At 39.4% G+C, this 14,960-nt stretch overlaps 1 protein-coding gene across 2 annotated transcripts in view; it reads right to left on the reverse strand.

Moving 5' to 3' along the window:
* The window catches only part of fndc3ba (fibronectin type III domain containing 3Ba), a 151,973-nt gene that overhangs the window by 114,352 nt on the left and 22,661 nt on the right, over nucleotides 1-14,960 (reverse strand). Inside the window, exons 1-2 of one of the 2 annotated variants that reach the window (XM_067453747.1) lie at nucleotides 2,511-3,052; nucleotides 2,264-2,411 (exon numbers count right to left, since the gene is read on the reverse strand). In XM_067453747.1, the coding sequence (XP_067309848.1) occupies nucleotides 2,264-2,383 (120 nt within the window). In that variant the 5' untranslated portion in view covers nucleotides 2,384-2,411; nucleotides 2,511-3,052. Of the gene's footprint in view, nucleotides 1-2,263; nucleotides 2,412-2,510; nucleotides 3,053-14,960 lie in introns of those variants that run through there. The other variant, XM_067453745.1, reaches the window with a different exon arrangement.

A 14,960-nucleotide genomic window follows, 5' to 3' on the forward strand; every position in this document is an offset into this window, starting at 1 on the left:
TGTCAAAGCGACAGATACGAAAAATGTCAGAATCAAAGAGCCGGATTCTGTTGTGTTCCAGGCTGTTCGTGTTCCACCCAAAAACAGCCTTACCTTTCATTTCATTCGTTTCCTGTGGATCCAAACCTGAAACCTAAATGGATACATGCGGTCCGAAGAGAGGAATATGTGTATCCAGGGCCGGTTTTTGCTATAGGCGAGCTAGGCGGTTGCCTAGGGCGACAATTGTGTTAGGGGCGCGAGCGCGCTCTAGTGCCGCCCATTACTTCCCATTAAGCTTCGAATCGGAACAAGCGAAATACAACATAATGTTTATTATACATGATCATCATAGGGCGCCCCCTCAGCCACACGTTTAATTACGTATCAACCTGATTATTAGATTGAATTGATGGTGATTATTGATTATTAGCTCGGGCGTTGGGTCAGGCAAGTGATCATCTTGCGCGTTCATCAAAAATGAGGCGTCTAAACCCCGCGGATGCACAGGGACGGAAAAAGAGAAGAAAAGAAAGGAAGAAAATCGAAAGAAAGCCCAGTATAGATGTTAGTCTTCTTATCTCAGCCAATAAGTTGTCAAACAAAATAAAATTACTTAGTATTATCAATCTTATCAACTAATATTTATTTTATAAATATTATTAATATTGTCACTAAGCTATCACTTGCTAGTTTTCTATGTATTACTATACGTATTGCAAACATAACTTCACTGACAATAATCTACAATAACCTACATGGATGTCATTTAAATATCAAAAGTCCAGTTCGTTATAAATATGGATAACGTAACGTTATGCATGTTATTTATGAAAAGTACAAACGCTCTCTACGTGGGCGTCGGAAGCAAATAAAAAGTAGGGCCTCTCGTTTTTTTTTTTTTACTGGAGTAACGATAGATGCTATATTATTTACATTAAACACAAATATGCTGTGTTTTAGGCTACTTAAAGATTGATTGGGCCAGACAAAATTACAGAAATCACGAAATTCTCTACAGTGGCTGTAAAGTAATAATAATAATAATAATAATTTGTTACATTTATATAGCACTTTTCTAGACACTCAAAGCGCTTTACATAGAAGGGGGAATCTCCTCAACCACCACCAATGTGCAGCACCCACCTGGATGATGCGACGGCAGCCATATTGCGCCAGAACGCTCACCACACACCAGTTTATGGTGGAGAGGAGACTGAATGATGAGTAGGGGTCATCAAGTTGACGCAAATCGATTAGAGGTTCAAATCCACCTTTTGCCACACTCGCTCTATTCCCTTTTCCCATCACATATCAGATCGGAAAGGCATTTGTTTTCAATAAAAAGTGAGAAATTATTAGAAAAGTGGAAATAAAGCGTCTAACGTGTTTAATAGAGTACTTTTTTGGGGGGGGGGGGGGGCAAAACTCCATCTCGCCTAGGACAACCAAAGAGCTAGAGTCAGCCCTGTGTGTGTCTTTTCTCTAATTAATTATAATTTAATCAATTGATAAGCCACATGTTTAACAGGAACAAATAAAACATGCATGCATATTGTTGTTGTCTTTTAAATGCCGTGTTATTCATGATTTATTTTTATAAATGTTCATAAAATCCCCCCCAAAAAAACACCTTTTGTAAAATCTGTTGGAAATTGTTTGCAAAGGTTTCTTCTCACCACCATGATCCTTAGCATGATACATTTCTAAAGTTGCTTTGAAACAATATTTGAAATATATTTTAACAGTTCATGAAAATATCTGGAATATATGAATATAAAAAGAACTTTACAAATAAATTTAATTTAAAACATTTTACTTCTGTTTTTTGGATCCAGTGCAATGACAATATAGAATTCAGTTATTTAATACGGCAAATGATGTTTCTTTTACACTGTTGGAATGGGATGATCTTATTTAGAGGTCCATCGGTACGAAACAACTTGAAAAATCCATGGGGCCTATTGCACAAAACTAGGATAAGAGATTAAGCCAGATTATCTTTGTCTTCGGTATGCAAAATTTAGTACACTGCTGTTGTGTAGACATACCCTGAAGGCACACTCACACCAAGAACTATAACGATAACTGTATATTAGCAGATAAATTGAGCCAGGATCTCCAATATATCCCGGCTTAATCCCTTATCCCTGGTCTATGAATGTGTAGCTTATATATACATTTATATGTATTTATCAAGCAGAGGCATTTATAAAAAGTGACTGAATAAATTGCATTCAAAGCATACATTAACAATTCATGCACCGACCGGAGTAGCGCTCACCTGTTGCGATCCATCCCCATTAACATTAATCATGTGCGGCATCATGGCCACCTCCCCGTTCAATAGTGGTGGCGGCAGGTCCAGCGGAATCTGGTCTGTCATCATCATTGTGACGTACATTCATGGAGAACTTTCCTGGACTGCCTTTCTGTGAGAAGACACAGAGAAACAATCTGTCATGAAACATGAAAAATAAAGAATATGAGCTGCAAAATAATGTCATTCGAGCTCAAACTTGCAAACACACCCTTTTGGCTGCCCTGGTTTCGTGCTGTGAGAAAGATGGCTGTATTCATGTATTTGAGATGATTGCACAATCTTTGGTTGGCTTGTGACATTTGAGTGACTGGGCTAAAGCATAAATGGAGGGAAGATGCAGAGATGCACCACAGTGACTCAGAGGCAACTGAAGCCAACTGTGGAGCACAGCAGTGTCATTGTGAGCTGGACGGGCCCTAGGGAAGATCTCCTAAATGAGAAGAGTGTGTAACCGACATGAAAGTAGACTCCCACCCCTAGAGTTTGAGTTTTGAAACGTGTATAGTGTTCTTGAGTGATTTCACTACTAACGATAACCTTGGTATTGATAAAATTGCATTTTCGCAAGTCTGTAATGATTCAACGGCTTAGTACACAGCGTGACTAGTCCAATGAAGGAGAGACGAAAGAGTGGAGGAATAAAAAGGTGACCGAGTTAATGAAGAATGAAGCAAAGGAACAGACGGACAATTTTGTATTTATTTTGGATGCAAGGCCACCCATTTGCAACATAGAAACGTGGTAAACAGTACCACCACTGTAAGAGGCACAACATGTGGCAGAGCCCGCAGGACCAGAATGCAACCCCCTCAATGTCTGTCCCTCCCTTCCTCGTCAAGAAGTCACAGCACATGCTCAGAGAGACAGAGAAAGAGAACATTTCTGGCTTCATCAGACCCTTGCACATGATTTACCACAAGGCAAGAAAAAAAAACATACTATGGCTCATACGGACTGAAGGTAGAGAAAGGAAATTTTAAAGGGATAGTTCACACAAAAATGGTTTAATACATCATACATATTTGTTGTATCAGGTCAGTCATACTTTGATACAGCAAATATGCAGTAAAATTATCAAAAGTGACAGTAAAGACTTTTAGCAGGTTACAAAATATTTCCACTTCTGATAAATGCTGTCCTCTTGAAATGTCTATTTATCAAAGTATCCAAAGCATTATAAAGTAATTTATCAATTTTGATAGCAGCAAATCAGCTTATTAGAATAATTTCTGAAAAGTGGGAAAAAAGCTGTTCAAAATTCATAAATACATTTTAAAATGTATCATTAAAATAGAAAATAAATTTCACAATATTACTGTTTTTAACTGTATTTTTTGATTAAACTGCCTTGGAAAGTTTTTTTTAACGTTTTAAAAAAAAATCTCACAACTCCATACTTTTGATAAAAAATGGCAAAAGCAGAGACATACATCTACAGTTATTTGGCAGCCGTTGGTTCACTTCAAATGAGAGGTGCAAACCCAGCCAAATACATTATGATTGTTTATGGCAGAAAAAAATCTGATAATTTCAATGTGTAATAATGTGGTCCATACACATGCTTATTGCATCTCCATTCTGTTTTACTTTCCATCCATCCTTCATTACCTTTTGCCCACTCCTTATGCTCTGTGTTTACGCAGTGCATCAGGTGAGATTGGCATGGCAAAACAAGAGTAAACAGATTAAACAGATGGTGACCTCCTTTATGCCCAGTCACGATTGCAGCCTTTCCTGATGATGCTGTCCCACAGACACATGTCTCTAATTGCAGTGAGGAGAACAGAATGTGGCTCTGGACTGGAAATGCAGGAAGATCAACCTGGAATGATCCATCTTGCATCTGGCATTTTAGCAGAGCGGGGACTACCAATAATGTCCAGAGAACCAGATGGACCAACACAACAAAACTGCCTTCACTATCTGATACTCAGTCCTACAGCATTGTGCACCACCATTCAACAATGCAATGTGACAAATCACTCTAAAGCCACATGAAAATGAAGTCCTGAAAACTCAACATCAGTGCAGACAGGAAAAAATAACTAAAACAAATCTAAGCAAGGATGCATTAATGACATTAAATGATGACAGTAAAGATGTTACAAAATATTTATATTTTAAAAAAATATTTAGAACTTTCCAATCAAGAATACTTAAAACAAATAATCATGTTTCCACAAAAATATTAAGCAGCACAACCGTTTTCAACATTGATGGTGAAAAAATGTAAGCACCTCTTGATGGAAATAAATGTTATGATTTTATTTCCATCAAGCAGTGCATCTATTTTTGGTGAATATCTTGTATTGACAATGCAGGAGTCAAGCACTGTGTAAAGTCTACTCCAGCACATCCCAAAGACTTTCAATAAATTTAAGTTGTGAGAGGTGCCAATTATGTGTTAAAATGATTCTTCATGCTCCCTCCCAGCCGTTCTCAGGAATCTTGACATTGTCATCCTGGAATATGCCATGATATTTTGTTTAGTTGCGGTCGTTTAAGAAATGAAAATCTACACACTCCATCAATAGGGTTAGAGGAACTGTTGCCAACAAAACATGCTTGAAACATAATAAATCACTGCAATAATGATCCAATCATAGACTCTTAAGCATTTGCCTACTATCAGACCTTTTTTGGAGGTGGTGGGGGGAATGAAGTTTCTTGAGCACCAAATCAGCAACATTTTTATTCAACAGTACAAAACTTAAGAATATTATATGATATATGATAAGCAGATCAGCTTGAGAGTAACGCCAACAGGGCACAGCTATGCAAGGTTCAGCATAAAACACAGAAACTGACAATAAAGAAATAAAAATAAAGATGCTATCGTTGGGGTGGATGGGGTGGATGCTATCACTGTGGATGAAAGTTGGCTTCTGAATGTGTCAGAACTATAAACAGACAGAATTCACTGTGAGATACAGCATCATGGAGGAGAGAGAGAGAGAGCGAGAGAGAGAGAGAGAGGCCAACAGACAGCCACACACAGCGAAAAAACCCTACAGTTAACCAGAAATAATTAATGACCTTTTAAGAGCCGCCAAGCCACAGTCCCAGAGAGCAGAGGGGAAGACTCTGAGAGAGAGAGAGAGAGAGAGGGGGGGGGGGGGGGGGGAGGGAGAGGGAGAGAGAGAGCTGGAGAGCCAGAGAGCTCAGACTTTGCTCACACTGCCCTGATGGAGTCGTAGAGGACGAGCTGCACTTCTCACACAGTGCAGCAAATATAACAACATCAGAGAAACGTACTTCACCCAAATCACTCAAATGTTCCCCGAATTCCAGCAAGCAAGTGACATCGCCAAACTGTGTTATATCTTAGGAGAAAAAGAGAAATGTATCCACTTGGCAGCACAGCATGTGTCCTCCTGCCATATCATGAGGGACAAAGGCTGAACCCTCTTTAGTCTCTTCACTGCTCTCTGTAACCATTTACCCTGTATTTTACAACCGATTGAGTTATGTCATAATATATTTACAATATAGCAATGTATATGTTTTTTTTTTTTCTTCTTTAATTATATTTTGTATTTAGATATCTATACCTGTATAACTTGTTACATGTTTATTGCTTTGGCAACATTGTGCTATCCGACAGTCATACCAATAAAGCTGAATTGAATTGAATTTAATTGAATTGAGAGAGAAAGAGAGAGAGAGAGAGAGAGAGAGAGAGAGAGAGAGAGAGAGAGAGAGAGAGAGAGAGAGAGAGAGAGCGCAAGAGAGACACAGAGAGAAAATAATGGCAAAAAAGAGAAAGCAAAAAAAAGACAAAACCGGATGGAAGTGAGTTTAAATGACTAAACAAATGCCATCTGAGTTAATTCAGTCAGCTGTCGGCCGTGAAGAGTGGTCCTGATGCAGTCGCGCTCTCAGGCGACAGGTTAAAGTGCTGGGCGGTTAGGCTGAGATTAGTTCAGTTGAGCGGACCATGCTGAGCTGCTTTGATGCCTGGATCCCTCCTGCTTTAGCAGCTAATGGGGCCTATGCTAAGCCTCGGCCTCTCACCCACCAAAAGCTATAATTAGGATTTCCATTGAAACTGAAGCCTGCATTTATTTTAGGATTTGTACAACTTACAGTGGAAACTTACAATGGGATGGATATGAGTTGTGATAGCTTAATGGCAGTGTTTACAGAAATTCCAGAAACTTTGTAGCCTTTTTATCTCTGTTTGAAATATCTCGTTTTGTTCTCCGGCTGGTATGATTGCAGTTATGGCTATGTGATTTTCCTTGTGAAGGCTGTTCCGACAGTAAAATCCTTGAGGTTTCCTCCTCTTCGAAAGAATGTCTGATTAATAAGGTGTCGATTCCAAAAGACGATAAAAAGTTAAATTGAAAAATTCCTTCAAGGATAGGCCGCAACAATCGGGCGCTTGTTCGCTGTGGCTGAGGGGAAACTGGGGGATAAGAGACAGCCTTGTGTGAAGAAGCCAGTCTTGCTGCTGGAAGCGAAAACCGAGGACTGCCTTTTCGGATCTAGCAGAGGACGTAAAAGACGATAATTCACTGAGGTGTCACCTCATCTGCCAGTCGGGATCAAAGACGCCAAGCTCAGCTTAAACCCAGAGCCCTGAGTCTGTGAAACCTGTCCTTTCCGCTAGCTGACCTCCACCTCCTTCACAACCCTAGAAGTCAACAGTTGTTCATGCAAAAAATAATAATATACATATTGTAATATAATATAAAATAATACAATTAAACACACAAAGTCTGTATGCACACAGACACAGGAGTCTCATGATTGGATGTATGAATGAGACAGGCCTTCTGGGTACTCTCTGTTCATTACCTCATTTTCACAGTAATTTCCCTCCACAATTTGAGAAACAAAAAGCAGCTCTGTTTGCAGCACTCACTTTCTTGAGAAGTCTGCCACACAGGCTCCTCCACCTTCTCTTTCACTGAAGGTTTTTAAAATAAATGAATCAAGCCAGCTTGACTACGGTAATACCAAACCCTATTAAACTTGAGAAACAAAGACTGATTAAATCCATAAGCATGTTCGTTTGTTTAATCAGCTTCCTCTGCAGCTTTCACAACACACAGCTCTCTAATTGGCATTTAGATTAGAGGTACTGTGGATGAAAACAGGCCGAGTACGCCTTGGGAGATCATAGCAAGAGATGCAAGCATACCGTTCACACTCATAATGCCTGGTAACTTGAAGGGATCAACAACAGACAGTTTAAGGAGAATCAGATGAAAATAGATTAACTCAAATCTAAAATAAAAGTCCCCCTTTGAGTTAAAAGAGCCAGTCATCTATCTGAAATTATCTATCTCAGGCTTTTTATGTAGCCTTGAAGACATTAGATGGATGTGCCAAAAAAATGCATTGGTTTATACTGACGGAGGATTTATATCAGCATCTTATCAGTTATTGCAGATGTTGAAGTGAATTGCTGGGTACATGTAATGATGCAGAGCTGTGCAAAAAAACTTTAGTTTTTGGTGTTTTAATCTTTTTTTAATATTGTAATCATTTATCTGCCACCGCTTATCAGCTTCAGCTAGAATTTCAAAAGATCAATGGGGGTGCGTTCACACTAGTAGTTCGGTTCATTTGGATAGTTTGGTCCGGACCAAAAACAAAGCATATAGTCCTGGTCCGCTTAGCGTTCACACTTACATTTTTAACAGCGAATCTGAAGTTACCTAACCAAAGGCATAGGGATATGGTCACAACCTAAATGGTCGACATTTATGACGTATATTTCGTGACAGAGCTTGCTTACCGAACATTCAAAACAATGCTGTGTGCTGGATTAAATGCGATCATTTTATGCGTGTACATATGGTTTTATTTTTACCAGCTGAGAACTCACAAAGAGCTCATAAAATGTTCAAAACATTCAAAACAGCACAAGGATTTCCTCCGTTGTTTCCTCCACTGCTGAAAAGAGATGGCAGTTCCGTCGTCTGCACCGACTAATGGCCAACACAGTTCCTTTGATGAGAAGAACCAGGTATGCTTTTTGTTCGTTTTTTCTAGCATTTTCGAAACATGCTCGTCGGACCAAATATTAATGAGGAGGCACTTTACCTCCTCGTTGCTCCACGTTTTCCCTCTACTCATTTTGGACACACAGATATTTCCGCGTCGTCAAATCAGCTGACTTGTAGCTTTGCATCTTGTGACATTATGTCTTTGGTCCGTGTTGTGTTCATATTTCAATCGAACCGCACCAAAGTTCGTTTAGAACCGGACCGAGACCCATCTTTTTAGCGGTCTCGGTCTGCTTGTTTGTTGCGCACCCCGGTTCGGATGGCAGCGTTCCAAGCAATCACTCTAGGGTTCGTTTTAATCTAACCAAACATGACAAGTGTGAACATGACAAGTGTGAACCAAATCATTTTTAAAGCTAAAGGCGCTAAATGTATAATATGACTGATGTGACAATCTCGATATTAACTAGTTTTAAAATGAAACATACAGGGATGAATCGTTCACTATAATTTATATTCAGAATGTATTATACTCAATATGTAATAGAACAGTTTATCAAAGTGTGTTTTTGTGTGTGGAGGAGAGGAATCTTCTAGTCCAGGACAACTTGTAATGCTGGTGGCCCCTGTCCACCAGCGGCATATAAAAGTTAGTATCCGTTTCCTTGTTTGAAATGAACCATTGCTCATTTCTTCCTCCTCAAATCCATCAAGAATCCTCAGTAAGGTGTGTGTAAGAGCTTAGCGCTGTTGCTAAGGGCTTCACTGGACTGTTGTGTTGTGTTTTGTTGCGTCTACCAATGGCTTCCCTTCCCTGCTAGAGTCTCCCTGTGGTGCAAAGAACAGTTCTCCAGATCTTGCGCTGAATTGCACAGGTCTAGGGGAAGTACAAAAAGGAAAAGGCGTTTTTTGAATGAAAACGCAGGGGATTTTTGAATGACGGGTCATGCTTTGCCTAACCGGAGATGAATATCATCGTCTCCCATTGAGAACAAAACACACTGAGCAACTTCCTGTTCTGCGGACCGTATAGTTAACATTTTGCAGAACAAAAAGGGAAGTACAGTATACATATGTGTACACACACACACACATACAGCAAATGCACATGGTGGGTGATTTGCCACAGCGCCTCAGTCTAGATCTTGCACTTCAAAAAAATAAATAAAAAAATTGGTCATGCACACTCTGACTTTCCTGTTTCCTGTCAGCCTGGCGGAGAGGGCCAGCTGTGGGTCATGATTGCACAACCACGCTAACACAACTCATCTGGAGCCTAATAAAGTTAGATGCTTTCCCAAACAGCTCGCACTCTTAATTCATGTACCATGCATTTTGCCAAGACGACGCATCCAAATGTTATCCCGGGACAACAACAACTCACTAACACCCTCACATCATCACATGACATGAGATGTGGGCTAGCCACATCCACATCATTCCTCTCCCACAGGACGACGCAAGCACAGACATCAAGACAAACGCAGAAGACTCCTGATGGCCTCGATGGAACGCAGTGTTCTCAAGCAATGCTGTGGTTTAGAGATTCAGGAATACGTCACAGGTGACAAAGAATTCCCCAGCATGGTCAAGGTTTTCAACACAGCTGTCTGTCTGAGGCTTTAGGAAGGCTGTCAAGAGATTTGTGGGCCACAAGACTGAGCAAATATGGCAGCTCCCACTTTTATTTATGCATAAATATCACACAGACTAATTAAATCCTGGGCAGTCTGGGCAGCGAGGCGTGCAGTACAGCCAGTCTCTGTCTGCCTGTCTCTCTCACTCTTGTCCAGTACCTCCTGTCACATGTCAGCCAGCCAGCTTCCATAGTCTACATGGGCGCAAAAAAGGAACAAAAGAGAAAACTAACGCTGCGGGAACAGGTCAGACGGAAAGCGAGCAACAAACTGTTCCCGCCTTGTCCAGCACAATGACATGGACCCTTTAATACCTCAGTGACTGCCTCTAATTCCTCTACTATTCTCTAGTATGTAGTGGTGAATTTAATGAGGAAGAGCATTCAGAAGGTACGCAGGTGTGTAGTACCGATACATTCCTGGAAATACTAATCTGACCTGCCATCTTTTGACCCCATGTGCTCCACATATCCTTTTGGAAAGATTATGGCTTTGAATCCAATTGGTAGTTTGAGCGTCCTTTTTTGGAAAAAGAGAACAAAAGCAGACTCTATGTTGTGGACCACATGACTTCATCACCAGGAATCGGCTGACAGTTACAGCTATTGACAGAGGCAACAGGACACTTTGAAGTGCAAAGATAGCATCCATCTATCCATCCATCCATCCAACCATCCATCCATCGGTGGGAGTCCCTCAACCTTGCAATGGTCTTGTACAAATACACAGAGAAGAAGCACAGGGGCTCCTCAGGGATAGGATCTCTTTTCCTCCTTTTGCCCAACACTTGGTTGAAGTACAGGGACTCATCTGCACAACAAGTTCATATGATTGTGGCGACTGTTGGATAAAGATAGGCAGAAGGCGGAGTAAAGGAAATTTGTTAACACCCCGTATAAGAGTTTGGAGAGAATCGCTAGCAAATTCGCATGGCGATGATAAAGGTGGTGGTGAAAGAACAAGATTCCGTCTAGACTGTCGACTAATGACGACTGTCGTAAAATTTCTGACAAACATGAAAACCCTTTGAGTAAAGTGGAATACACTTGCCCTCAAAAGCCATGTTTCAACTGTAGATCTTTCATTAAGTAATAAATTACAAAACGCTCTGAAAACTTCATTTTTACAAGGGACAAGTCTTGACTTGTCATTTAAGTTTATTTTTTAGTCACATGACAATATACAAATAACAAAAGGACAAACCCAAGTGAGAAGAAAAATAAGAAATATTATATGTATGATTATACATATTTACACATTTTCTGTTAAAAGGAAAAATACTATTAAATAAAAAGGTCTGACTAGATGAAGTAACTGATACTGTCAGCCAATAACCCAACATTGTGCATCCAAAAGAGGAGAAGACGAAAATGAGACCAGATAGAAACAAAGGGGAAAAAATGAAAATGAGCCACAGGGAGACATGAGCTCTACCTGTAGGTATGCACCCAGCTGGCTACAGATAGGAGCGTTTGCCAGGGCTGTCTGATATCTGCTTATTAGCTCGGTTTAATCACAGACTGCACAAAGCCACGTCGGACCCACAGCCTCAGAGAACGCCAATTACACTTTCAGACACACACAAGCAATTAATAAGATCCTCAGTAGCTGTCTGGCTCCTGCAGGCAGAAGTAACCACAGGGACAGGAGACAGGCAGAACTGAGAGGAACGCTGATGCTGCAGAGCGACAGAATGGATGGAAGTCAGTCACAAAGCTCTATGGTAATACTCGTTTTATTTTTTAGATGGGAATTCAATACTACATAATCATTTGTGCGTTTTTCTATCATTATCTAATATATTTGACATTTGGCTAGTTTTATAAATTCATAAAATATCAGCCACCAATTCTATATCATAGTTCAATATATATTCATTTTTAATTTTATCATTACTGACCCGATAAGAAAATGTGGACAATATATTAGGCAATAGACAATGTATTGTTTCCTTCAGCTGAGAGTTCAGATGCACGCTGTTCGCCGTGATGGTTTTGAATTGCTTGAAATATGATTAAAATCACTTAGAACGAAAAATATAGTTAAGTGCAACATGTGCAGTGCAAATCTGTCATATAGGCTGCATAAAATAACATAAAAACACTACTGTAAAAGAATGCTGTGAACTTGCTGTCACATGAAGAGCGTCTCCACAACAGATTTACATCTAAGTTCACTTGTGAATTCGCAGCCTTTTGTTTTGTGCAATTAGAAAGAGAAATAATATGTTTCTTTTGTGTAAAAAGATCTGCTTTATCTCATTTAGGATGCATTTGGCTCAAGAATTAACGCGGTAGTAAAGCGCATCGATGATCTTTAGCTTCAGCACGCACAGCTCAAACAGTAATGCATGACATTAATAACTATGATTGGGACTGTCATATTACATAACATTATAATGAAAACACTACTGTAATAAAATGTTGTGAATTCTTTGGGTTTAGATGTTTCAGCACGTTACTGGAAGAGCACATCCACAACAGGAGTTGCACATTCCGACTGCATTTGCAGATATAAGCTGCAACATTATGTTTATGCTGTATAAATATATTAATCTTGTTTGGTTGCTGGTGTTCATTTATTTCTTCAGCTTTATTTGCATGCAACTCAAACAGCAATGCTGTTATTTGAAACAGTAATATGAATTTCATGTTTCAAACATTGATGCATTATTAATGACTAGAACTTTTATTTTTCTTGTATCATGTTCATCAACAATATGGTAAAATAAATTATAAAATAATTTCATTATTGTCCATGTGGAGGCTAATCCATTAAATGTATCCATGGAACATGCATTTTGATTCTTAATATGCAAGTTATGATGTCCAATTACTTGTTATTTAGGCATTATTTTATTTATACAGCCAATGTTTTTTTTGTTTTTTGTTTTCATAAAGAATGTTGGCTCTAGGAGTATAAAAGTAAAAGTGTAATTTTAAAACTTACACTGGTTCTATATGCTACTATATGTGTTAGATTGAAGTGCTTGGGGAAATGATGAGACTTTAGTTTATGCAATCAGGGCAGGCTCTCAAAAATCATATACAATTTTGAATTTAGAATCCGCCAATATATCTGCTTTGAAATATAAAGAATTATTGTATCGGTCAAAATGTTAATTTTGGTGCATCCCTAGAATGAATTACAATAAAACTGTATATGATTAAGGTTGTTATTCTGGTACTATGGTGTATATCATACTCTCGCTGTTCTAGTACTGCTATAGCTCATTTGCCATTTCATATGTCTTTGAATCCTATGGATTTATATGTTCATACCTGTTCCACGTTTGATCGATGTTTACTTTCATTTAAACGAAATGCTTAAAACGGCTTGTAAAAAGGTTTTAACTGCAAACAAGAGTTCTTTTATAAACAAAAATAGATAAAAAGCAACCATGAAACTCTTCATAAATAAAAGCAGGAAAGAGTGTAGTGTTCCCTCTAATGGTCTGCATGGGCTGAAATCTGCATAATGGGAGAGAAAGGCCTATAATTTGACCTGGAATGAATAAGACGTACTCATAGGTTCAGCATCCAGCTGTGCTGTGTTTGGCTGTTCTGGATCTGGAGAATTATGCATTTGGCCTGTTGTGGTTAAAAGTATCATTTCCAATGGCTCCATCCATTTTCAAAAACCCATTTTTTTAAAAACAACTGAGGACACACTGAAAGAGCGAGTGAAATTGAGTTGATATTGGACTGAGGGTGATATTGAAAGATGAACTGAGGTCTAATCTGATGAAACATATTGAGTTTGCCCATTTTGGAGCCCAAAGTCACAGTTTGTCATGGTTGGACGATGACAACAACTCACTCAATCATAATACCAACACAGGCAGCGAGATGTTTGCCAACAAATCAAAAATGCCACTATATCTAGGGACCCCGACATATATGAATAAATACACAGCTCACCATGCCGACTGAAATAATAAACTGCCAAGATCAATAAGACAAATGTGTAACCTTGCAGCTAGTTGTTGCTGTTTAACCATAATTAATAAATCCAAAATGCATGGCTATTCTTTGCAGGTGGGATGCTTCCATAGGAGTTTGTGTATTTTTATGAACATTTACGCTGAAAGGAATTTCGCGGGCAGACTCTCCACAGCCCAAACACCTCAGGCAATCGGGTTCACAGCGGATGTTTTCAGAAAACGGAATAGTGACGCCATGGAAACAGCCGTCTCTCATAGCAACAGCATCTCTTAAAGCTCTTTAAGCATCGACTTACTTTTTTCCAGGTCACACTGCTCAGTTTGAGGAAAAGACTGAATGACACATCAAGATGACTATAACAAGCGTTTTGTTTTGTAAACTAAATCTTAAGGATAAGCACGTTACCAAAATCACAGGCCATGAAAAGGGGCACTGGTACTTTTTAAGGCTCGCGAAAAAGAAGAGGGCAAAAGACAGGAAGTTCAGCTGCTGACCACAAGCATGTTCGGGGGTACACACGTACACAGTGTCAGTATTCACATCACACACTGGAATCCAGAGTCTGCAATTCACCCTAAAGCACAGAGCTATCTCATTAACAAACTACCTGCCCCATACTTGACCCACAGACAAAGAGAGAGGTGACAGTTAGCATGAAATGCTGTAGACATTGACCCCTGGGGGCCCCTTCAATTTTTTTACATTTCATTCAGCAGGTTCATTTATCCAAACTGACAAACAAATGAGGAATGCAAGAACACTTTCACTAAGATTGTGATATCTGCATATCATTGGTCCACTTAATGGTTTTGTGCAGTCACTATTGTGAAATGGTTCCTTCCCCTACAGAAGTTCACAACATCCATACAGTGTTCTCAGGTGTCACCACACAATGAAAGCTGGACCCTGGGGAATATTCTGTAGAGAATCAGAATAGGTGTTGAATGACTACACTGCTGGTTAATGTGGGCCCACAAAAAAGGAGTATGGGCTTATTTGAACAACAATAACAGAATAATACTCCTCTTTCTTTAATTTTGACCACTTTTAAGCAAGAGTCAGTCAAAAGTGAAAGAAAATCATAAACTGGATAAACTGGAATTAGGGCACGTTGTAGGGC

This window comes from Pseudorasbora parva, chromosome 9 (genome assembly GCF_024679245.1).
Source record: "Pseudorasbora parva isolate DD20220531a chromosome 9, ASM2467924v1, whole genome shotgun sequence".
Lineage (NCBI taxonomy): Eukaryota > Metazoa > Chordata > Actinopteri > Cypriniformes > Gobionidae > Pseudorasbora > Pseudorasbora parva.